The sequence below is a fragment of the Symphodus melops genome, assembly GCF_947650265.1.
Source record: "Symphodus melops genome assembly, chromosome: 16".
NCBI lineage: Eukaryota > Metazoa > Chordata > Actinopteri > Labriformes > Labridae > Symphodus > Symphodus melops.
The window spans coordinates 10,666,497-10,693,245 of NC_136706.1; the positions used below are offsets into that span (position 1 = coordinate 10,666,497).

Here is a 26,749-nt window from a genome sequence, read left to right on the forward strand (position 1 = left end):
TAAATCAGCCATTTACCTGACGTCTTTGCCAGCTTCATGCAAGATCTTCACCAGCTCAGCGATGGGGTACTGGGCCTTTGCAGCACAGAGTCCATAACCTGGACGAGATTTGAAAACAACATCAGCAGAGTTTCAAATAGAGATGCAGGAGAAGCAGAGGAAGGGGACAATACAGAGTGTTGTGCATCCGCACCGAGACAAACACCTGACCGGGAGTTTTTTGGATGGAGAGCTGCAGAGAGGTGATGTTACTTGTGACTGCGAACATTCCTGAGACAGAAGTTTACTCATGTTTGAGATGCAGTTCTTCTACAGAGCACATTGCACATGTACATTACTTCAGTGCGACGCATTATGTCAGATCTGAGTATTGAAAAATATTGTTGCTTTGTTGCTCTCTTTATTGTCTGCCCTGTTTTATATGTTCTGTAGTGTCCATCACTAGAAGTATTACCAGATTCCCTCAAAAACATATTTTTTTAAGTATATAAGAGGAAGGACTCTTGTTTTTGATATATTACAAAGGCACAAGCTCGTCAGATCAAGATCTTTATAACATCAGGGTAAAGCTTCCGTCCACAAGGGCCGAGGAAAAACTAAAGATCAAGAGCTTCTTATGTCCGTGCTTTTAAACATTGAGATTATAGATTTAAAATATCATGTTGATTTGCTTTCAGCACTCAGCTGGCACTTATTTCTGCACAGTACCAGTATATGTTTTCTTTACGCCAAAGCCCGTGACCTCCTTCATGTTTTATAATGCTGGTGTGTGGTACTTGATTTTTATCACACAGTCACACACACAAACACATGTCAAACGGTCCACTGGTGTTTACTATCCTTGTCACAACAACCAGTCAGAAAGCGTTTTGTTACGACGGCCCAGTCAGAAATTACATGTTTTCAGACTGTGCATACAGAGGAGAGGAAAAATTCTGTTTGAGAAACACGGCAGTTTACAGTTCAGCTCAACAATTTAATAGTTTTCACTTATTTCCCCCCCTCGATCGTCAACAGCTCTGTCATTGCCTGTGCTTTCAGTGTTCTCTCTGGAGTTTCTCCTACAAGAAAAACAAGTGGGTCCAGACCATGCGGAGATGGGCCAGACTAGGCCAGGAAAACACTTATGTTTATCAGGCAGAGTCGTAACCATTTCCACAGATGTCAATCAGGCCAAGTGGCTGTGACGGCTCCAATTAGGGAGAATGGTGAAAATGGAAACAAGGCATTGAGTGAAAGCCGGCTCGAGGTAACAATACCAGTTTTACAGCTGAACACTCGGGCAGAGATAACCTGGTGCGTTTAGCTAAAGAGTTGCTCTTGGATTTTGATAAATTTGCCCATCGTGTCATTTTCTGTATTTCAGTTTCTCAAATCATAACTCGCAGAAATGTCTGGCATCTTATTATGTATCTTGACTCGGTGTGGTATGTTTGCAGAACATTGTGGGGGGGATAAAAGACAAAAAAAAAAAAAAACATTTTAATTTCCGCCCTTTCATTTTTCTTGACCTAGTTTTTTTTTTTTTCCTCCCAGTGTTTGTGATAGAGAAGTACCAACGAAAATAAAGAGGTTTTAATCTATGCTGGATGTTGCTCCGTTTCTTCTCGACCATGTGAACGCTTTAATTTCGCAATTCTTGTAAATTGCAGAGGTTTCCTCTGAAGAGTCGTTTTTTTGTATATGGGCTCTCAGCGCTATGACTGTAATCGCCAATTTGCAGGCTGGATGCCTTTGGTCTGTGTTTACATGTACCCACGTGAGTAAAACAACTCTTTGGAACTAGTTCCCAACAATCTGGCGAGGGGACTGAGAAGTCAGTGGGCCACACAATGACGAGTTTATGACGGCAGGATTCAACGTAATGGACCAAGTGGGAGGCTCACACATATATTTATGGTCTGATATTGAAAACATGTGAAGAGAAGAAAGGCATGTAGCGGGAACAAAGGCTGGATACAATGTCGTAACACTGAAAAAGGAGCAAGAAGCCAATTTTGGACATAGTATTGGAATTGTCAACAAAAAGCCAGCATACCCTCTTTCCATCAAATTTTCCCTTGACCTTGCATATATATACGCAGCACTGTAGAATGTCTATTTACCAGGGAGTGACGACCACACAGAAACCCAAGAGTACATGTGTGACTGTGTGTGATTGTGTGCGTGTATGAGTGTGTGTGGCCACTCCAGCAGGACTTGTCAATTAGGCTCGCAAGATGGTGATGTAACATGGGTCAAGAAAAGGTTAAATAAACAGAGCTTGGCTAATGCTGAAGAGAAAAAAAAAGGACACTGGCAGAGTCAAAGTACCATGTTTTTCCACTCATGTACAAGACCTCTGAAGCGTGTGTAGGAGCGTGTGCGTGTGTGTGTGTGTGTGTGTGTGTGTGTGCGTGTGTGCGTGTGTGTGTGTGTGTGTGTGTGATTGTATTCGTCTCTTACCTGGAGTGATGATTATGCTCTGGGCATCTTTAATCATTTCGACAGTCTGATCCACATTGACCTCTGTGTGTGTCCCTGTGATTTCCATGGGCTTTCCTGTGCCGGTGGAGGACGTGCCGTAGCCTCCCAGGATCACATTAGCCAGGGAACGATTCATGGCCTAAAAGGAGGGAGAAATTGATATTTGAAATGATCATTTAAGTTTTGTTTCAATTCATTTTTTTGTGTACAGAAAAGTGCAGCATTTAGAGACACAAATCACAACTTTAAAAAAAAAAAAAAAAACAGTGTCCCTACTCTGGTAAAGTTAGAGTACCCCCTGGTGGATGGGAGAGAGATAACAATAAGGCCACCAAACGCAGTGCTTCTTTGGTACATACGCTGATATAAGTTCTTCTTTAGATTGAGTCTCCACTCACCACACACATAATGTAAGACAGAATGGCTCCAGATGATCCAATGAGAGCTCCGACAATGGTCAGCAGGTTGTTATTGAGCAGAAAGCCCTCAGCGCAAAGCGCCCACCCTGAGTAACTGTTCAATACGGTGATGACCACGGGCATGTCAGCGCCGCCGATAGCTGCAGTGAGGGTTACACCCTAAAAAGGACAGAAGAGATGTTTTCAGTGAAAAACAGATCAAATGCAAAGTCTGAACACATTCTCTCAACTTAACAACAGAGAAAGGCTTGCTGACTAATAGGATATCTTCATAAAAACAAAAACGCATTAATATTCGATTAGTGGGAACTGTCTTTTTAGCTTCACTTACATTTTTCACAATCAGATTTTTTAGTTCTCTGTCCCTCCATCATCTGTAATTTTTCAAACAAGAGCCAGCTGTGGTTCTCTCAGCAGCAGGAATGTTTGACTTGATTTCAGTCTGCACAGGTGCACATCATCCATTGGTCTGTTGGAGGATATATTATACTGTACTTGAAACACTGATTAGAGATCATCTGTTTGAAACTTGTTCTTTTCGAACTGAAACCGAATTCACTTCCATCCATTAACGCAGCGGATTATCACGCGTTGATTTCTCTTGAGAAAAAAGTTTGTGTGGAAAGCAAAGATTCAAACATTGCAACACATCATTCATATTTGTGATCAATATAATACATTATTCTCTTTTTACAGTTACATTAGTGTGCAAAGGACACACATCCATTTTCGGCTACATTTGGAAAAATCATCTGATCATCATCTGGTTTATTTTCTTTTGATCATAAAGGCTGTTTAACTTGTTTGTGTTTAATGTGATTTCTGCAGAGTTTAGTAAGTACCTACAGCAGAAAATGGAATCTCCAAATATAATCCCCTAAAAAGCAATAAACGAAGTGTCTCCACTCTCCAAAGGTCTAGATTAGTTGGTGTGGTTTTTTATTCTCAATATTTGCAGCTCAGGCCAGAGGTTGATCTGCAACGTGCTTAATAAGATACGTCAAGGAAAAAGGATCTATACGGTGTAGTTGAAGTGCATGTTTCACATTTCACAGGCCACCATTAAGGGCATTAACAGGAAATAAACGAGGAAGCAAACAATGCACACACAACCAAGACATACCATGACAGCAGAGAGAGCAGAGACCGATCCGAGACAGGTGATGCCTGTGAGGTAACTGGGGTCCATCATGTAGGGAATCATCCCACCGACGCTGGCGGCCATGAGAGAGGCGTTCAGAGCGTGACGACCAGGGAGCATGAGGGGAGCGCTGCTCAGCACACCTGCATGGAGGGAAAATAACGGGGTACATGATGACAGATAGACAAGACACACGTGTGGAAATAATACTCCCTTAAAAACTGCAGATAGAGAAACACAGGCAGGTCAATGTAGGTCTGCAAATGTCGACGTTTTCTTTGGATTCATCTTTCAACGGCCACAACTTCAAACTAGCTAGCTAAATGTCATGTCCATGCATAACTCACCCTTATGAAGCTGTTGAAGCCAACATGGAAATTACAGTGCAACAGCCAGGACTGCTGCCAGCACATGAACCCAATAAACTCCCTCCTCCCCACAAACACACACACACAAGCTGCAGTGGGGATGAAGCAAGTCTAAAGAGCTTTTCTGGTTGATAAGTACAGTACAGCTAATGGGAAATATCACTGCTCTGCAGTTAATTAACAGGAGCCAGTTAGCGTAGCGTCACAGAAAGATAATGAGTTAAGCCACACTAGTTTGTTTTTTACCTTATGTCCAACTATTCCATTGCATTGTGGTAGTTTAATCCATTTTTTTCCCCTGGTGCCCACTGTGTAAAATAACATGTATAAAGTGAAAACCTATTGCATCCCGGGTTTGGGTCTTTTTCTTTTTTTTTTTAAACCATTGCGGTTCATAACTTTTAGGGATCTCAGATCACTCCTGCAATAGATATCACTGACTGACATCTCACACACGTTTGCACATCATGCGACACCTCCAGCCATAAACATACTTATTCAACTGTCTGTAAACCGTTGATGCTGTGAGGAAAGCTGTCAGATAGCTGCAGTCGAAGATACATCGGATGCACGTCTGAACTATGTGCCGTTTGTTCAGCTTTTTTTCACTGATGTCCATCAAAATCTTCAAAACAGCAGCTGTTCAGGCTAGAGCAGCTTAAGACTGACTGGAACCATCAGACCAGACAGACTGGACTCATGACGTTTCTTTTCAGTAACCTTTTGCACGTTTTGTAGCAATGTTTTTTTTCCCCACTTAAAATGGACTGATATGTACTCAAAATGATGTGCATTGAACTAAATGAACTGTGCTCAGGTATTTGTTGTTTATGGTGAAACAAAAAACCATGACTCGACTTCATGCTTTTCTTTTCCTTCGTCATCACATTTTTAGCCGAAGTTACTGTTTGTGTTTTTAGGTTATGTCCGTTTTGGGTTTGAGAAGAACTTATCTGATTTCTTTTGACCTTTTTTCGTTTGACTCTTAGAAAAATTGACTGCCTAACAAATCAAACCCTGACTTCAGTATTGTAAGACTTAATTAAACCTTAGAGACATCCTGGCAATATGTGAGAAACTGCAATACAGGAGGATCTGTCCATATATCATGACTTTGAAAAAGGAAACGCCTCTTTCAGGGCAACCTTGGTTATACACGACTGTGCTTCTCTCACCTTGCAGTTTGCCATATGCAATCAAAGAGCCACTGAAAGTGATTCCGCCGATGTAGGTGCCGAGGTAGGCAACTATCTTGGTGAGGTTCGCTGCGGGGTCTGTGGCAAAGTGGGGGTATTCGACCATGTATTCAGCCACACAGGTGAGCACGGCAGCCAGCCCCACCAGGCTGTGGAAGGCTGCCACAAGCTGGGGCAAGTCGGTGATCTGGATCCTTTTAGCTATGGCCAGGCCTAAAGAGAGAGAGATAGAGAGAGAGAGAGATAACAAATAAATAAAGTGCAGTCACCCTGAAAGACACCACACACAAATGAACATACAAATTACAAGCATGTGCACACACATTGAAGAGGACTGCTGGGAAGTGGGTCGGTGTGAGGAACCAGGTGTTGCTTATGAGGCCTATTCTGGGAAATTCCTTGTTTGTGAGCGGGTCTGTACTTCCTGTCCATCAGTGTGTGTGTGTGTGTGTGTGTGTGTGTGTGTGTGTGTGTGTGTGTGTGTGTGTGTGTGTGTGTGTGTGTGTGTGTGTGTGTGTGTGTGTGTGTGTGTATCAGAGTGTGCGTTCCAACAGGAAACCTTGCTGTATCTGGGAAAGAGCGTTATTGTCTGCTTGGACAGTTTAGTCTAGGATTCAGCTTTGTTACTGGAACAATTAGCATTTAAATGATCAAACTGTCCTGAGTGAGCAACACATGATGCTGACCGTCTCATCAGACCACCTGGGTCTGGCGGCGAGTGAGTCATGTTGTGTTTGATGTAAACATCACAGGGCCACTGCGCTCTGCACACCTGCAGCTTCATCTTGCCAAGCTTGGAAAACATGCAGGCACACACACACACACACACACACACACACCAAAAAATCTCAAAACTTGTATCGACTGCAACACAATAGCGCAAGTTTTTGAGTTTGTGTGCCGTCTTCTGTGTTGTACATAAATACACACAAGACTCACCTGCAGTACCGCCGACAGCCATGGCTGCGCTCATCTGCGCCAGGAGCTCAGGACTTGGCTTGAGGGCCCCCAGAGTGGCAATGACACCCCCAGCAACTCCCATCATACCTAAAGCGTTACCCAGACGAGCAGTTTTCTGGTTGGACAGACCGGCCAGGGCACCGACACAGCACAGACCGGAGCCCAAGTACATCATCTGGTTAGAAAAAGAGAAACAAGGGGGTTATAGACGTGGACTGAAGAACCACAGGATGAGAAACATGGCAGATTGATTTTCTTGGGAGGTCCTTTATAACATCTGGGCAAACAAAGAATACATTTGGATGATTTGGAAAGCTTTGGGAGCTAACCACAATTTGGATCCTGATCATGTGGACAGGGCTCAGAACAGCCTCTCTCACCTGTTCAATGTTGTACCCAGACTGCAGTGCGGCGGCGTAACCTCCAACAAAGACCCCGCCAGGAAGCAGATAAAGGTAGTTGTACTCTGGAGGATCGGTGGGACGCTTGAACATGTCCAACATCTTCTTTGTCACAAGGAAACCACCTTTAGGAGAGAGAGAAAACAAATACTGTACCTACAACAAAACAACAACAACTCCTAATGAATGTGGTTTGAATACTGAGGCAGGGATGAAGGAATAGAGTTGAGGCACCACAAGTACATGTAAAAGGATTATTTTTAGGCAACAGGTGTTTGAACGCCAAGTCCAATAATAACCAATGTTAGGAAAAGAATGAGTCTATTTCATCCTTATGTAAATATTTCAAGAAGAAAACCTCGGAGAAGGACCAGACGGTGTCTCACAGCGAGAGATAACATTACTCTGTGTGTGTGTGTGTGTGTGTGTGTGTGTGTGTCCGTCTTTCCCCCTCTGGCATAATCTCCGCCACGTGCACAGACAGGGTGAATCAGTGGCTAACACCTGTTTCACTTCAGTTCATGTTGTATTAGCTGTGGACTCTCCTACTTAAACATGCAATAAAAACAATAATCGGACTTCTATTATCGCAGACCAACCAATGGAGGAATGTTCATATTTAAACAAAGCCAGTATCCACATATTGTTTTTAGCTGTTTTTCCTTTTCTTCAGTCTGAAATGGCTTCTCATGATACTAATATATATATAAATATATATAATAGATACATTTACAAATCTGGAAAGAATGGAGGTTGATCTGCAACACAAAACTATAATAACACTCTACCGTTATGACGATCAACTCTTTGTAGCTTAAATAACTGCACACTAAGAGAGCTAACATTGTCAGTGTTTGAATACGGATGTTGAGTTTATTGTCATCTCATTCATTCAACGTTCAGCATGCTTACGTTGGGAAGTTATTACAACACTGCCATCAATGTTTAACCTCCAACGTCCCCGTTCGTCCCGCTCAGATCTTCTTAACCTGTTTTATTGTGGTCAAAGACGAAGTCACAGATCTTTATCGTAGGACACAGGACAATGGATATTCAGAAACCAGGGAGGGAGAGCGCAGGGAGCGACATGCGGAAGGAAGCCAAAAAGTCGGACTCGTGGGTGGGCCACCCACTCTCAAGACAACTGATAGTCTACTGGCAGAGCACAACGATATCTCTACTGATGTTAATTCACATTTGATGAGACTTTTTTTTAAGCTGTTCAAACTGGAGTGGCTCTCTAGTGAAGTGGTAATGGACATCTGGTTGGAAGCAGTATCAACGTTTTAAATGACTTGATTGCTCATAGACTGGGAAGTTGTCGGACTATACGGATGGAAAAACAGTTGTCTTCATGTGCAGAGAGGGAGGCAAAAATTAAACCCAAATATGTACAAATGAATCACCCATATTAAGGATAGTCAGGACATGTGAGTCTGATTTAACCTGGTAGCTTGTGAGGTTGTGAGAAACTGAACATTTAAAATATTCACCAGGCCCTGGTGTTTTCCATTCATTCCCACATCTAACGGTTGTACGACTCGGAGGGAACAAAAAGCTTCGGCCAGGGACCTGTTCCTCAGTGCAGACACAAAAATGTCAGGGTCTGTTTAATAGGAGCTAAATTTCAATATTGTGATTCTTCCCTTTCCATGGAATGTTTTTTTCCCTGTTCCCAGGGGTTTATGGGTAATGCGGTGAACCACTTAGTGTGGAAACCAAACCAAGACAAACATCAAAAATGATTTTTTTTATTTTTTTTTGAAGAGACTAGGTATGTCAATAAAGGCTGTGGTATTTGAACATGCTTTTGTTGGGGGTAAAGTTAACGCAGAGCTGAAAAAGACTACCAGGTGGTTTGAGGACTTATGCCACAGAGCCTAGAGAGACCAGGATTAATGTCAAGATTCACAGGCTTTCCTTCAAGTCCAATCCTTGTGGTATCCTGAATGTCTCCAATTTAAAACTCAGAAGAGGTTTGGTGTATTTCGAAGAGAGAGGCTGAACTGTTCCAATATGCAAGTTAACAAGTCATGTGCTTGCATCAAAATCTCCCCTGGTGTTAAACTGTGAGCTAATGGGATAAATTAGAACATATTAATGGGCTCAGCCTAGAGAAACACTGTTTTAATGGTCTATTAGAGAATGATGAGCTTTATAATGACTCCAGGAACACTCTGTTTGTATAATAGGAATTAATAAGGGTTAGAGCAGAAACACGCGTGTGTGGTCCACGCAGGTGGGTAGAAGGGGCAGCTGCATGAACTTGGAAGGCAAATTTTGGTAAAATCCATTTAAAAAACCCATGTGTCACTTTAGCCTAATTTGGTATTTTCTGGCTGAAGGCTGCTGTGACTGGCAGGGATGATGGTGAGGTGTCTGATCAGGTGACTCACCGGCAATGTTGACCGAGGAGATGAAGGCAGCAAGCAGAGCCAGACTCTCAGCGGTGCTATTCGGGGTATAGCCACCACCCATCAGGGACAGACCACCCACAGCTGTCAGTCCTGCAGAGCAACAAGTATCAGTAATTATTAACTATCCCAACCAAATTATACAGGACGTTCAAACTTTTTGTGATCACATAAACAATACACATTTTTACACAGTCATGAAGAAGCTCCTCTTGCTTCCTAATTCAAAAACACATCTACATACATTTTATAGTCCAATCTCAAATTCAGAATACTTCGTTTTCTGCCCAGACTGGAAATAAGATTTTAGGATCAAAAAGAAGCATATGATGAGAGATGAGATATGATGAGAGTGATAGAGAGAGATTTATAATAATAATAAAAAAAGGCTCAGGATAGCTTGATAGCATCAGCCCTGTAATGTCTTACAGGATCCCAGTCGCCTTCACTCACACAGAACTGTGTTCTTGTACAAGAAAGGTGAACGAGCAGGTAGACAGTGTGTGAGTGCACATTTATACCTGTATGCAAAAGTGTTAACAATGAATTTCCCAAGGAGGCAAAAAAACAACCCTTTGTAATTTTTCATGTTTTAGTCCCTCTTTTCTACACAAAATGTTTCTTTGCAAAAACACTTGCGTTGGTTTCTTTTTACAAAACAGTCTTCCTGGGGGACACTTAGATGTGACACAACAGCGCAAGTTGAGGAGGCATAGAAAACATGTTTGAGAAGGAGAGAGAGAGGGGAATGATTTAAAGTCAAACCTAGCTGCAACAATATGGACAAAGCCTTATTGATACAGACAAACCAGGCTAACATGTTTGGTAGAATCTAAACCTCTATATTCAGGCTGAAGCCTTGTACTTCTGAAAAAGAAATTAACCATGCAGTTATGGCTGGAAATGTATTCTTACAAGTGTCCTTAACCAAACAGTTGATTATCTAAGTAGCTGGTTAATCATTTGATTTTGCTATAAAGAACTGAATTACTGATCACTGAAGCTCAAGTGCTGATAAAAAAAACAACAACTACAGATCATTCAAGACGTACTGTACATAACTCGCAAAGGATGCTAGCTACCACTGCGAACAGATTAGCCAGAAAGAACACAGGACACTTCAGTGGGTGGGCCAGAGTCCTGTAGGTGTGTGTCTGTGACAAACAAGCCACCAGGCTACAGACAGCGTGCTCTCGGATAGATTAAAGCATTGCTGATAGACACCAGATATATAAAAGACACTTGATATAAGAGCAGCATCTGAAGAATTGAACATTTCTCAGCAGTCAGAGTCACTGCTCCCTGTAACTCGATAATCTGCTCATGAAGAATACAACTGACCTGAAATTCCATCATGATTCCCTCATGTCTGTGTCTGATTGTGTGTGTCTGTGAGTGTGTCTTCACGATGACCTGGCACAACAACAACAGAATTCTCATGGTCTCACTGTTTCCATAGCTGCAGACCGTCATTGACAGATATGAAGAAAAAAAGGTGATACAAGCTATGCCAGGCATGGAGGAAAAAGACCTGGACAGGGAGGAAAGCGACAGAAGAAAGGAGAACTTTTTCAGGAACAAGTTTCTTTTGTGGGTTTTTTTAAACGCTCCAGAGATTTACTGACAATCCTGTAAATGTGAGCATTTTTGAAAGATCTGGAAATATACAGATTTAGGAGGCAATGCTCAAATCACAAGTATTTGACTTTTCTTTTTTTTCTTTTTTTTTTCAGAAAACAGGAACAAAATATGTGACAAAGCAAATAATTTAAAGAGCTCCAACTGAAGTAAGACAATGTGAAGATGGGATGGTAACGTAAAAAAAGTTGAAAAAGGAAGTTCAAACTTTCTCTCTCTAACGTATTGAAACGCTTATTGTTTCGGAACTGGAGCTCTAAAGCCCGTCCGTGTGCAACACTAAACGATCGGAGGGCCTCCCCTGACCCTCAAAGATCACAGAGGGAGCGTTACTTCCTACCACGGTGAGGGTCCCAAGTGTGATCAAAGCTGTGAGAACACACACACATGCACTTACCTCTCTAACCCCTTTAACCCCTCCGTGTTAAGCAGCAGCAGACAATGCCGACACAATCTGTAAAGTTTTTATTTGGACTCAGCGCAGAAACGGCGTTGCTGCAGAGAGCCGCTGCACCGAGACAAGAGCGCTTTCATTCTTTACTTGTCTTCTCTATGTGAGGAATCCAATGATGGTGTAATGTCTGTATTATATTAGATGGTTATTTTTTCTACACTGCTGGATGAGAAAGCAGAATTCTTCTTTATTACACCTTATCAAATTTTCTAAGCTAGTGTAAGATGAGTCCAAGATCTAACAAGTCAGGAATGATCACCAGATCACTCCCACAAGGTTGCCAAACTTGCAACCATTGATTGAAATCATTTCAGTTATTCCCCTGAACCTCTGATTGTCTGTGTTCTGGGTCTAACGGCTTTGGATGTTTCTTAAAGACTCTGTTTTTTCTAGTTTTACTCAAAGGGTGAATATAAAAGCATCCTTGAGCACTAGCACTTCCCTGGGTGGAAGTGAGTCTCTGTGTAAGACACACTGAACACAACCAACCTGAGATGGCGTTGGTGACGGACATGAGAGGAGAGTGCAGAGCAGGAGTGACTCCCCACACTGTGTGGTATCCCACGAGGCCGGCCAGACCGAAGGTTGTGACGATCTGAGTGAAGGCGGCGTTTGGAGCCGACAGACCCAGACCCAGCAGGGTGGCAGCGCCTGGAGCACACAGAGTTCAAATGTTAAAAAAAAAAAGTGACTTAGAGACAAACCAGAGACAGCATTAAGGGACATTTCTGAATAAATCATAACCACAGAATCGAGAACTACCGTAAATTCCGTACTATTGAGCGCACCTGGATATAAGCCGCACCGGCTAAAAATAAGTAAATAAATGTATTTGTACATATATAAGCCGCACTTGATTATAAGCCGCAGGTGTCCACGCTATAACAAGAGCTATTTACACAGACGTAGGCTACCGGTAACATCCGCAAATACTGTAGCGTCCGTACGGACGTTAAAGGACGACGAGAGCGTTCAAATAATAACTTTTAATAACCCGATCACTGTCGGCCGTGACCACGCCGTTTACAGCAGAGAGCAACACATAACTTGCCGTAACAATCCAACTCTCTCCCCCAGCGTTCTCTCATACAGCCACTCAACACGTTCTCGCTGGTGCATTCACTGACTCTCCACATAATCGGAATTATGAACACATTATCAACTACTGACTTTACAACATGAACCGTTACAATACGAAGCCTAGCCGACGGTGTCTGTAACACGGCTGATGAAAAAGATGACCGTAATATATTTCACAAGAAAAAGTCCATCCATTCACTGCCTCAGAATGACTTCATTACTCACTTCCTCAGTCTCTGTTGTCGCTGTCAGTGTCATCTTAACGTGCAGCAGCTCTGTTAGCTTCTTTGACAGCCAGGTCGATCGCCTTTAACTTGAAAGCTGCATCATATGTATTTCTCCGTGTGTTTTCCATCATGAGGGTGCGTGCATAAAGCGCAAAATGACTGATATTAAGATCCGACGTGACGAAGTCAAATGTTTTTGCGGCAGAAGCTCATTGTCCCCCATAAAAAATCCATGCATTAGCCGCACCGGAGTAGAAGCCGCAGTGCTCGAAGTGTGAGAAAAAAGTAGCGGCTTATAGTCCGGAATTTACGGTAATCATCAACAGTATATTAAAGTACGAGATTCTAAGCTTCTTTTTTTTCCCCCATAAGAAAGAAAAAGGAGCAAAGTGTGGTACAATGGCTGACGCTCTTCACAATCTGGTGATCAAGCTCGCAGTTTAAACAGCATACTTGACCCTCCATGCTTGTTGCTCTTTTGGTTAACTGCTAGATGTGGGAGGTCATTGACCACCCATGTGTCCTCACTTCCTGCGACTTTAACAGACAGGTGAACTTTTCAGCCAGAGAGCTGTTGGGTAAATTTGCAGGTTTGGTAACACTTTGCCCAAACTCTCTCCCTCTCTTTCAGATCAGCTCATAAAGCCGGGACAATCTGAGCAAGTATGGAAATTCTACTTTAGCTTCCACGCTAATAAGCGGCATGTCACCAACATAAAGCAGCGTCTCCCTCATTAATGCAAAGAGTGGCTCAATTCAGCAGCTGTGTGCTGGTGTTAAGTAGGAAACTACTCCAGCCCCTAAACAATGTGTGAAACCACATTAACTGCATGAGGTGCGCCGACACAGGGTGCCATGTGAAACCATGGGAAACGCTCGCTCTAAGCAATTCTTCAAACACACTCAGCGGGACTCTGGTTTTACAATGCACACTTCCTGACACTAACAGGGTGTCTGTGTGTGTGTCACTTCACGCCTCCTGTGCACATTCCAGCGGTGACCTTAAAAGGCGGATTATTAACCTGTCCTTCACCTCACCAGATCCTCGACCTGCCTTCAGACCCCACATGGGCCAATGGAACACACTTCATGTTAGAAATGATTGCATTTTTAGGTATACCGTTGTTCCTTTTTTTTTTTTTTTTTTTTTTTTTTCTGCTTCTTCCATGCATATTTTTTGTATATTGTTTACAACGGAAGAGTGTTTCTATTATTTATGCTATATTATTCTTTATATTGTTACTTTTTGTTAACTGCTACATTTTTATTTTTATTTTTATTGTATATGCTGCTGGAACCTAAATTTCCTTGAGGGAGTCATCCCAAAAGGATCAATAAAGTTCAGTCTAAGTCTAAGTCTAAGTTCATATTTCTCTTCCAAGCTAGGTAGAAGATCACGATCTAACAGCATATTCACTTTCGGACACATCCACTGACCTCCTGTGTAAATGCCAGCGGTGGTTAGTGTGGCCTTAAAGGGGGAAACTTGTGCTGCCTTCTCCTTCTCCAGCTCCTGGATGCTCTTGGGTTTAGGAGGAGCCGCAACTGGCACATTGTTGGGCTGAGGAGCGGGGAACAGGTTCTTTCCATTCTGGAGTAGACAGAGAATAATAACCAGAGAAAAAAAAAAAAGATGATCAGAGAGCTGAGTCAGTCTTAACAAACAGCTGTTTTCATTACACAGCTTGGTGTTATCTACACTTCCCTGGGAAAAGAAACAACAGCACAAAACTAAAACTAAGTGGAAATGAGAGTAATCGTCAAAGCAATATCAAATGGCTCATTTGATGTCTGCTTTAATCTCTGATCTTATTACCTGCTGCTACACAATGAACTCTGCGAAATTGCCAAATTCGTGTAACATTAGACCCTGATGTCGAGATGAAAGTCAGCAAACTAATGACCAGCAGGTACAGCGAGAAGTATCTGCATTTCAGCGTCATTTATAAGTCTAATAAGATGAAAGTAATGGTTTAGTCTTTGCATTGATATCAATCTTATTAGTCCACCTTACTAAGAAACACATGGAGGACGACTGAAGGGAGCCAAATCTACAGAGACCGTCTGCAGTGTGAAATTTGGTGCAAGTTTGTGTACATAAACACATGAAATGAAAACACATATTTCTGTTAGAGTTCCTACAATGTGATGCGTAGCTTTAAAGCCTTTTGATACGCCGTTTCTAATTGACGATAAAGAGGAGGGAGGATTTCAATGCCGAATGTGAGGAATCTAATATGCTAAAGATTGGCGCAAATTTGTATCTGTGCTTAAGATAAAAGGAACATAAAGGAGATGGACTGTCTGCTGCTCCTGGTTGCAGTGTTGTTGTTATCTTTTCTTTTTACGATCTTCGCTCACACTGAAAATGTGTGTGTGTGGGTGGGTGTGTGTGTGTGTGTGTGTGTGTGTGTTTTGACCAGCTTCAGCTGGTTACATTAGACTGATCAGTCAAAAGCTTTGAACGTTTATTCTTTAAGGCTCTCATAGAACTAAAACTAAATAAACTAAAACACACAAAACCAACACGTTCAAACTACCAGTATGAGCTGTACATCTTTTATCTTTATAATGAATAAAAAAGACAAAATCAAAGCTGCTCAACTTCAACCTCTATAATTAAAACGATCAGTCCTCAGTGTTTCATCATATTACACTTATTTATGTTTACATTAGACTGATCAGTCTATTTTCACTTTTAGTTGTTAGTGCTAATATTACACATACTTTTACCATGACTTGATTGACCGTTCACACAGACCGTTACTCCTTCATTTGATTTAAAGGAACATTTCTGTCCCGTAATAAAGAAGGAATAAGGGACCGATTCTTTTCGGTCTTAAGAGTTTGAAAAACAATGAGTGAGTGAGAGGCAGCTTGCTGATCCTAATACAAACTATGGACTTTGAATAGGAGCTATTTTATTACTAGGATTGTTATGTTGATGCATTTTAACACTGTTAATAATTAAACGTGTGATAAATGAGATGATTCAACAAAGCTGTAAAGATTTTGTTAGGAGGAGGTCATCGGAAGAAAAGTGTCCTTAGAGTGACATCTAGTGACCACAAATGGACCTGCAGTCTTTTCTAAATACTCCTAAGCATCCTCAGTTTGTGTATCATCGGAGAGATTTAGGTTAAGGTCGGAACGTAAAATATTTGCGAGGCTGCTGCCCACATGAAACATCATACCTGCATGACGACAGACCCTCTGACCACGTGATCCATGGTGCCGTAATCAAACGCCTCCTTCACATCGAGGAAAAAGTTCTCCTTGTCGGGGCTGATGGCTCGCATCAGCTTAGTGATGTTGTTGGAGTACAGAGTGCTTGACTGTGTCGGCAAACGGCTGGGCAGGTCCGTGTAGCCGACGTGGGTCACTCCCTTTCAGACAGAAAAGCCAGTTTGAAAGGACAGAAGAAATGACAGACACTCACAGAGACAATCAACATCACTGTTCTTTGTTTCGGGTGTTCACAGTGTTTGTTCTGACCTTGTAAACCGACAGCTCTCCAGGGACTGTGGTCTCAATGTTTCCTCCAGCCTCAGCAGCCAAGTCCACCACCACAGACCCATCTTTCATGCTCTCCACCATGGGTTTGGTGATCAGGATGGGCGCCCTCCTACCTGTAATGATATAATGGAAACATACTGTACTCAGGGCCATTGGGTTCTAAGTTCAATGCACACATATTCTTGTAGAAATGTCTACTCTTCAATATTCCATTATTTGTCCTTGTTGTTCATACTACCTGCCCTGAATATTTCCATATTGCGTCTGTGTACACTTTGTGTGTGAGACTGTGCATACCAGGGATAAGAGCAGTGCTGATCACGATGTCCACTTCCTGACACTGTTTGGCAAAGAGCTTCATCTCTTCCTCTATGAATTCCTTTGACATTTCCTTGGCATAGCCTCCCTGGCCCTCTCCTGACTCCTTCATGTCCACCTCCAGCGGCTCTGCGCCCAGAGATTTGAACTGCTCCAAAGCTGCAGCTCTGCAGGAGAAAGAAGAGGTGACTCATGAATCATGACATGTCTCTGTTAGAACAGTTACAAGCCTTCATTCTGCATACTTGATTAATCCACGAGGGAAACGCTGGTTTCAACTCTGGTTATTGAGAGATGTCAGAGTGAGGCTGCTCCACAGGGAGCGCCTTGCTTAAGGGAAACTCGTCAGTACTCAAGAAGTGACCTGCCACCTCTACAACTGCAAGACCAACCTCCATGTTGGTTTGCACTGGGACTTGAACCAGAGACCCTCCAGTACCAACCAAACAGACTGAGCTACTGCTGCCCCAAAAAACATAACTAAAAGCTAAAGTCAATGGAAAACAGAAATGAGCCCTTAGAGCATTTTAAAAATCGGGTTTTTGATTCCATTTATTTATTTTTCCTTTCTGCTAAGATGTAAGGATGTAATCCAGATCATTTTTCATCTTACTTGTAACAGCTTCAGTGTTTACTGTTTACTTTATTTTCACCATAAAAACCACTTTAGCTACTGCGGAACTGAAATGTTCTACTGCTGCATTACACACGGTCACAGTGGAAAACATGGGACGCCTTTTATTTCAAGAGAGTCACTGGTTACTGTGTGTTTGCACTGTTGTAAATGTTTTATAACACTTTAAAAGAAATGTGCAATGAAAGAAGTCTTGATCCCTTCCCATGAAAAGTCAACTGACCACATTTTAATTGTCATTTTTACATACTGTTGCTAATCCAGGGTTGAATTAAAAATTATTTAAGAACACTACTTAATACTATACAGATATTTTTAGCTGAAAAAAAAAAAAATGATTTGGAGATTAAGTGAATTTCAAGTAACCAACCCATCTTTATGTTGATAAAGATTAAAGCCACTGGGGGAATCACATTTAGCTCATCAACTGTTTTTCCTTTCTTTCTTTCTATAAAGTTTTAAAAAAGACTTTTAAACTCCACACGCATGTGCATGACAAATCTATTTCTTCACTTTTATTTTGAAGCAATCTTTAGACCTGAATTTATTTCATAATGCTAGAGTATCATAATAAACGCAAACCTGGTGTCAAATCCTCTCACAATGGCTCCCATGGCTCTGGCAGAACCAGCTGCTGCCAATCCAGCCACACCACCTCCGATGATCAGAACCTAATCACAGAAACAACAATGAAAAGGACAATGGAATTAATAGTCCTTGAACCATTTGCACTAATGACATCACACACACACACACGCACGCACGCACGCACTCAAATGACACACCTTTGCAGGTGGTACTTTCCCTGCTGCTGTGATCTGTCCAGTGAAAAAGCGACCAAAGTTGTTCGCAGCCAACACAACGGCCTTGTAGCTAAAATGACAGAAAAACATGACAAGAAATTAAAAATCAAAGATAAGAATATATTTGAACACATGAATGGATCACATGAATGGATCACACAAGATGTACGACAGTTTGTTCTTACCCAGCGATGTTTGCCATTGAGCTTAGAGCGTCGTAACCCTGGGCGATAGTGACTCGGGGCACCTGGTCCATAGCCAAGACGGTGGCCTTCTTCTGGGACAGCATGTCCATCAGCTCGGGGTTCTGAGCTGGGTAGATGAAGCTGATCAGAGTGGCGGCGTCCTTCATCATCTCCACCTCGTGGATCCCCAAATCTGGGTTGAAAACGGGAGCACGGACCTGAAAGAGAGGAGAGAAATTTTTTTTTTTTTTAAAATAAAAAAATCAACAAGGAGACCATAAAAGGAAAACTAAGAATAATCTCATCTCATTGCTGAGACCTAAAATCTCTTTGATCTGGGGGAAACTTGCCCACCCTTTATCTGTTTTGAGTCATACTCAGACTCTCCTTTACTCCTGCACAAAGCAAGGAGAGGCGAGGATTAAAAAATAAACAAATAATAGTATCCTCCCACGACACATTGCAATATCACATCGACATATAGAGGCACCAGATATCTAATGAGCGCACTAATAGATCACATAAATGATTGTTTTTCATGCTACGATAAATATAAACGGGATTATTTAGTCTGGCTTCACATCCACATACAGACTATCAGATGATGTCAGACAATGATTGCCAATGGGTTTTAAGATTTTGTGTAGACTTCATGTACATTGTTTTATGACAGTGTTTACCAGTAATAAGCACAAATGGACATATTGGGGAAAAAAACAGGAATAACGTAATGCAATGTAAGTTATATGCTATAATTTTAAATATAGGGATAATAACGGATTGAAAGCATTTGCTAAAAGCTGCTGCCATCTTTTAAATTTTTTTTGGCTCAATGTATCCCTACCTTTCACTTTCTATTTCAAAGCTTGATCCAAAGGCAACTGGTTTAAGATTTATTAAAGCATTTGGATCAAGCTTCAAAATTAGCATGACCTAGATGACTGACAACCTACACATCCACATTCCTGCTTTTATAGCCAAACCACCCCTTCAAAAAAAATAATGGTCAAATGTTTTTTTTTTATTATTTTGAGAGCTTTGCCTTTTTGTATGGGGGCATAGACCACAAGGTTACCAGCACCGCCAGGTACCTAAGAAAGTTATTCAATTCATCCCCTTTATTTGCTGCTTCTCAATGGCCTTGATTCACCTCTAAACAATTATCTTCTGAATTCACCACAACCTTTTCTTTTTTTTTTTTTTCCCCTCTGTACCTTGACCAGCACATCCGATGCCAGGACATCTTTAATGTCCTTGATGGACGCTCCAGCCTGGGTGTACTGCTCATCGGGGAACTTTGAAGGCTCTCCAGCTCCCGACTCCACCACAACATTGAAGCCCTGCTTGATGAGCGCCTGGACTCCAGCAGGGGAAATCGCAACACGACGTTCATTCTGGAAAATCTCTTTGGGTACACCGACTGTGAGCTGTTTGTATGGAATACCTGCAGAGAGGAAGAGTAAGAAAACACACCACGGATTTATTCATTCATTTAAGTTTAAGAAGTAAATGAATGAAAAATGACTTCACGACAGACTCATAAACAGCTGAAGTTTTTTTTTCTAAGTTTAAAAAAAGAAATCATTTAGGAAGTTTTCTTTTCTAAGATCAAAACAGCACCGTACAATACACTTTCACGCAGACACCCTTTCATTTTCAAGGAGATGACCGTGAGCTTCCTTCAAACTGTGTTTACTGTAAATACTGTACTGTGCATGCAGTGGCCTTTATGCAGACTAAAGAAGTCATGACCCTTTCAGAACAGTAACAATCATTAGCGGTGTCAGAGGCTCTGTTGTTGAGGCCACAGTTTGGTGTCTTCTTAGCATGCAAACGTGTTATTTAGAATGAACCGCCAAGGACAGACAACGGCTGATGGAAACGTCTTAAGCTTTGGATCTAATGACAAGCTGAAATGAAACCAAAGTCATTGCCATACATTTTCTGAAATGCTGAATGATAATTATGACACATTTTACACCAGTTTATTAAGTGGCTGTGTTCATTTCATCACTTGGTAATTGAGAAAGTTGACCTGCTGCTGACACAAGCCGCAAATGGAACAGTAATCCTTCCTGAAGGTTTCAGGATATCACTGTCTTGACTAACGTGCTGAACTGACTGACATTGTTATTCTTAACTGCTCAACTATACTTGTTTTTGAACCAGGTGTACTTGTAGGCAACCTGTAGACTGTGTCTGGAATGTTCATATATTTGCCTATGTACAGCGTGTTACTGGAGGTTTCCTCTAGATGGAGCACCACATAAACCTGACATACATATGCCAACTATTTTGGCATGCCTGTTTGTTGCTATGCAACAGCAAAGACATAAAGTGTGGGTTGCTGCAGACTTAATCTCTTAACTTTTCTTTAAAACTTTCCGCCATTCTTGGAGCGACTCACTGGTTTTTTCCGATGTTGTCATTACCGTTCTCATCACCACACACCTCTACACTGTTCGTAGCGGTTATGTGAATATTGCATCGCAGACGCGATTGATTTCCGAGGACGTGCACAATCAATGTTCCAAACCACCGCAGGATACGCAAGGCTGATATCGTGCGTACGCGTAGTTAAAAGCAATACTACGGCCATAAAGATCAGACAATTTCATTTTTATTGTCTGTCTGTATGTGCTGCCACTAACAAGAGCTGCTCAAATTGTTTTTCAGCCATTACAATACGGATGCATTTCATTCTGCAGCTAACAAGTGTAAGTGCACAAGTGTAAAAGCCCCTATAAAACAATACAATTTAGGCTCAAACAAGTCAAAGGAATCAAAGCAGAAACTTTTTTTTAATTATTATTTTGTTGACACCGATTTAGAACACACCTGATTCGACACCTGTGAGCACAGAAGGAAACGCTTGTAATGCGAGTGTATGTAGTTGTAGAAGTTGAAAAAGAAAGAAAATCAGACCCAAGCTAATAACAAAAATAGCACAGCAGTATGACTAAAGCGTGGGGATATTATTCTAAGCTGGTGTGTTCTGCATCGTTTTTAGCACTCTTCTCCGTCTGAGCAGCAGACCGGTCACATGCTGAGTCAGCTCTTATGGAAAATTCCACTGCAGCTCTTTCTGTGACAACCTGCTGCTTCTCCTCTCCCCTTGTGACACATCCTCCAACGGTTTCGTTTTCTACGAAGCGCTCAATATGCTTAAATCAAAGCTCAGAGTCAACGGTACGTTAATAATCTCTTATTTATATCTGCCAACACGTTTAGCACTGAGGCCACAATCAGCCTCATAAGAGTCAGAATCAGGCTGCAGTCTGTTACATGGGTGTCATATTACAGAGCAGAGAAAGTACATCAAGCACACGGAACCAACCAAAAAAAATCCTAAAAATACAAGCGAAGAAGTGTTGAGGCTGACCCTGCTTATCTAAAAAAAATGTCAGTGCAGAGTTAACTACGTAAGAACCGCATACACCTCTACATTCGAGATGGAGCATGTGAACGTTTGCAGAACACATCATTTTAAAGGCTTCATGTGAATCATTCAATTTCATTCATTTAATTTGTCATCGAGAGAGATTTAGTTCAGCTGCCATCTGCAGCTAGTCCATACCAGAGCCACAAATAGAGCCTTTGCATACTGCGCTTCCTAAGAGTTTATCCCCTTATAGATAAAGTACAGAGCACGAGAATGCTAAACATAGTTAGTTCACAGAGGAGGGAGTCTGTCCGTGTTATAGTTCACAGATCCAGTCTCTAAGCATTAACCGTCCATACTGTCCCTCTATAGGCTCACGACATGAAACCTCCACGCCTCCTCCTCTCCTCTACTTGTCTGTGACCCTGGCAGCTGATACTGGTGTGTCCAGAATAGACGCTGCCAGCTGTTTCTGGAGCTAACCGAACTGCACCGTGAACCCGGTCACGCAGACCCCTTCAACACCCACCTGCACATACACACAGAGCACACTGTGACACGAGGCACCTGCACCCAGCTGGTTCTGGCTTTTACCGTACACTCGCACAACAAACACAAACACTTTCTGCCCGCTTTGTGGACACAGAGTGCAGGCGTGCAAAACAGAGAGCACAGTCTGAGGGCTCCAGCAGATGACCTTGAGACGGAGCGTAGCTGCAGGAAGCAGCACTAACACTTTAACACTAAACTCTGAATGTGTTCTTTATTTATGCATATTTTGGGATTGTCCGTTTTTGTAAGAATAACCTTAAAAAGTGAGAGTGTGTCTGACCCTCTACACGACATAAACTGTATCTAAAAGACAGTCTCAGCAGTTTCCACGGCTATGAATGACATACCTGTTTATGCTCCCTCAAAGCACTGCTATTCTGAAAACCTCTGCTGGGAGTTTCTATGTCATGGGTATGTTGCCACCTGTCACAGAGCACCTGATACACAAGTACATGAGAAGGCAAACAGAGCGTACAGGTGGGGCTGTCTTCATGTTGCTATCAGTCGTAAAACAAAACAAAAAATGCACTTTCCCAATCATATTTATTTAAACAATACGTTTTCATTATCTTTTTTTATTTCACAGGGATAGTGACAAAATGCTAGTTTCCATGTGTAGTCCTTAAAGAGAACTCAATGAGTGAAATAATCAGTTAGTCATTTTAGCTCTAAGTTAGATCTTTCCTGTTCCAGGTCATTTGTGAATCAATTTAAAAATGAGCACAGCACCCACGACGGCAGCTGCTAAGTGGAACTGACAGATGTCAGTCTGGTTTGGCCAACTTTTCACCACATTGAAACAGAAGAAATGTGTCAAGCTGCTCAGGAAGGGAGTTTGCAGTCCTGTTTCAATAACGTGCTGCTGTATTTCAGGTTTGACAATTGTAAAATCATCTGGCTTTATTTCAGCACTTCTTAATGATACGCAAGTGAGAAAGAAAATGAAAAGGAGAAAAATGGGGCCAGATCTTTTAGGTAAAACAACATATTTGATAATTGATTAAGAATCAACAGCGAAGTCAAAATTGCTAACTTTAGCATTAAACCAATTCTTTGCTAACATACCCCAAATGTAATGGCTACATTTGCTAACTTTACCCTTAGCTAGCCAAGATAACCTTTAGCCAATAATGAATGCCTATCGTATAATGTCAAACTATCAGGCAGTAATGTTAGTCAGGAAGTATAGAACAATAATGTCAGCTGTTTTAAATATAACCACATTAACAGATTATAGCAGAAAGTACAGCGTGATGTCAGAACAGAGGGGGAGACCGGATAAAATGTTGGATCGGTTGAGAAAACGTGAAATGTCCTTGTAACACCCTGGTAAACACGTCTTGAAAATGGGAATGTGAAAACATACTTCAGTGAAAACAAAAAAATATGACAAAGGAGACAAACAGTGTCGGAGCAATGCAAGTATTTTACCTGTATACTTAGAAATTTACTGAAATGTATAGAAGAGTAAATGTAAGTTGAAGATAACTGCTGTGGTCCTATTACAGCCTCTGTGTCTCAGTAAAGTCGTGAGTAATGTTCTGTCACAGTGTAGTTTCAAGATCATCTGACCTCAGTGGAGGTCCTACATTTTTTTATTTTATTTTTATTTAACCTTTATTTATCCAGGGAAAAAAATCCCATGGAGATTAAAAACCTCTTTTTCAAGGGTGTCCTGGCCAAGAGGCAGCAAACATTACACAGTCAGACTCACAACATACAGACAATTAACAGAAATTAAAATTATAAAAGACAATGAGTAATAAAACCTTTTTAAAAACAGTTACAAGTAAAGGAGTGTGTCTCAAGTTCTCTCAGCTTGGATTTAAAAGCATTTAAAGAAATTACATTACATTACAACTAACATATTGGTTATGTGTTGGTTTTTGCCTCCTTCAGAGCAGGAATGACGAGCTGTCATACAAAGTCTGAACTGTGATGATTTATTTCTGTTCCAACAGATTCAAATGTTCGCGTCTTACCTGGACTGGCACATCGTCCAAGAGCTTGATGGGTCCTGAAGAAGCGAATGCATGATGTCTTGACTGAATGGCCGCTCTGCAGCTTCACGCAGGAGACTGCGCTGAACACTGGGGACGAGCAGCTAGCTGCCACAACACGGAGGAGACTCGCCATGGTGCACACACTCCCAACACTCTCACACCAGGAGGAGCTCGACAGGACAGAGACGACCCCTCCTGAGGGAGAGGCGGGAGAGAAATACAGAGAGAGTAGAGAGGGAGGGTTAGGGACAAAAATGAATGTCACACAAAGTTGTCCAAATCAGAGAGAAAAAAAAATTTATACATCAGCCTTAAAGACAAGCATCCACACATTCCACACATCCACATCCACATCCATGTTTGTTTGTTTTGAACTATTTGTCCTAAATGTCACAACTAATTCACCAAGGTAATGTCCCCTATTACAGAAAATGAAAGTATATCAGTAAAAAGGTATAGTAAAATACTTCAATATTGAGAGGGAGTCAAGTTTGTTAATTTATCCAAGAATAATTATCAGCTTTGAATTAATTTGAACATCTTTAGAAGAACAATATGTTCCCACAGGTTGAGCACAAATCTGTCCTTCACTGATCCTTTATAGAGCACTGAGCACACGGGCACACGCACACGCATATATATAACCTCTGTTTATACAACAGGTCACCTTCTCTGAGAAAAAACTTTCTGAAGCTTATTTGTACCAAAATATTACAAGCACTTTAAGCTGTCAGATGTCCACTGTCATCTATTCTGGCCTTATTCTGGACTACACTTTTTTAGTAACAAAACAAATGTTAACATTGTTCTTGGAGGATTGAAAGCCTGGACATCTGCAGACTCTTGTTTGAAATTGCAGCCCAGTGAGTGACTCTGCTGCAGTTTTAAAACACGAGGGAAAAAGTGTTTACTTAAAAGAGAGATAATGATAGTTGGATCGGCTGGAGTAGCACGACTGGAGTGGTTTAAACTAGAACACACAGGTTGTAAAATACAATCTGACAATCAATATGCACACAAAGGCAGTTTCATAAGAACTATGAATCACTAAACTTCCAGGCGACTAATAAATGCTGAAACAAAAGCCAAAATGATGAGCAAATTACATTACTTGTGATCATTTTGATTATCAATAAATCAGGAGAGTCCTGAAGACTTTTCATATAATATCTCTCAGTTTCAATAAGAATATAAGGGCTGATGGGTGTTTTTATAACCCGTAATAAAAAAAATTAACCACCTTATAAGAGAAAATAGACTCGTAAATATTAATGACAATAATGTTAGGTTGCCTCTTACATCTGTGTAGACTTTAATATAGTACAGTCAAAGTATCAACACATATTTTCGTAATCTAAACAATGACGACCAAGATGACCTTGATTGTACGTGATTTTAAATCAATGGTCCAACGCAGTAAAATAAATAATGTACTATAAGAAAACATACACGCAGCATTTGAGGAAATTAAATAAACTGCTTTTTATAAGATTATTTTTAATTAAAAAATGTTTTACAGTTTTTCATTAAAAAGTGTAGTTTTATTGTTGACCGACACACACCTTCTATTAGACAACCTTTGACCCAGTTACAGGGTGTCTGTGAGCCCGTGATTTAAATACCGTCATTCATCTCAGTCGAGTCTCATTCATGAAAAGCTGAAGATACCACGTCACCAGCAAATGATTTAGTCTACATTTTGCTAACAAAAATCATGTTGGAAAATAAAACACCTAACGCTTATCATGAGCGTCTGGTGCTTAGTCCTGGATGTCCCAGACTGAACCCAGGTCTGGAGGTCTCTCATAAACCTCTGGCTTTGTTATGAGCCAATAAAACAACAACAATCACTGACTTCTACGCTGCACGTTCATTTGTGCTATTCAAACGAAAATGAATGCATTTAAAATGCTGAAGGACAAGACGTGTTTTTAAACTCAGCAAGCGCTCCGCGTATTTCTTCTAACAGTCTGACATCAATGGGACTAATAATGACAAAGAGGCCGACACTTGTCTGTGTTTGTCTCTCTGCACATACTAGCGGGGGTGAAGCTAAAATCAGCTAGCCCGCGCGCTAGCGGGAGAAATAGACACATCTGTATTCGTGCATGTTTGCGATGTATCATTTAGAAAAGCAACGCAACGCTAGTGTAAAATCATGCAAAACCAAACAAATGCACATTGAAAAGTGAAAGCATAGGATGACTCGACTGACCTTTACAAATAGTCCTGGCTCTCTGTGCAGCACAGAACGAACTGTCGGATAACCCGGAAGGTGTCAGGAGCAGGCCGGCATAGAAATATAGATCATATGAGACTCAGAGGAGGCTGTCTCTTGATCAGCTGTCACTGACGAGTCACCTGTGTTTTATATGTTTGTGACAGTTACCACAACTTTGGATAAACTAACCACGGCATTAATGTTCATAATGTTTTGTTTTTATTATCCATCCTTTGTTTTTCCATCAAGTTAAGACTGAATTCAAGAACAAGTGTCGAAAAAAAGACTTTGTTTTATTTTATTTGAAGCATATCCTACACACGGACACTTTTCTTTGAATGCAAAACAAAACTAGAAAAAAACATTAATAT

General features: G+C 41.3%; 1 protein-coding gene across 1 annotated transcript in view; it reads right to left on the reverse strand.

The window, feature by feature from the left end:
- nnt (nicotinamide nucleotide transhydrogenase) overlaps positions 1-26,458 on the reverse strand; it is a 32,584-nt gene extending 6,126 nt beyond the window's left edge. The window contains exons 1-19 of the mRNA XM_079364912.1: positions 26,373-26,458; positions 24,137-24,352; positions 19,435-19,664; positions 18,221-18,438; positions 18,018-18,105; positions 17,815-17,903; positions 16,578-16,765; positions 16,260-16,393; positions 15,959-16,150; positions 14,202-14,355; positions 11,947-12,108; positions 9,348-9,458; positions 6,931-7,076; positions 6,530-6,725; positions 5,570-5,803; positions 4,009-4,169; positions 2,865-3,044; positions 2,446-2,605; positions 17-98 (exon numbers count right to left, since the gene is read on the reverse strand). Coding sequence (XP_079221038.1) covers positions 17-98; positions 2,446-2,605; positions 2,865-3,044; positions 4,009-4,169; positions 5,570-5,803; positions 6,530-6,725; positions 6,931-7,076; positions 9,348-9,458; positions 11,947-12,108; positions 14,202-14,355; positions 15,959-16,150; positions 16,260-16,393; positions 16,578-16,765; positions 17,815-17,903; positions 18,018-18,105; positions 18,221-18,438; positions 19,435-19,664; positions 24,137-24,290 — 2,879 coding nt within the window. The 5' untranslated portion in view covers positions 24,291-24,352; positions 26,373-26,458. The remainder of the gene's footprint in view (positions 1-16; positions 99-2,445; positions 2,606-2,864; positions 3,045-4,008; positions 4,170-5,569; positions 5,804-6,529; positions 6,726-6,930; positions 7,077-9,347; positions 9,459-11,946; positions 12,109-14,201; positions 14,356-15,958; positions 16,151-16,259; positions 16,394-16,577; positions 16,766-17,814; positions 17,904-18,017; positions 18,106-18,220; positions 18,439-19,434; positions 19,665-24,136; positions 24,353-26,372) is intronic.
- Between the last annotated feature and the right edge of the window lie 291 nt (positions 26,459-26,749).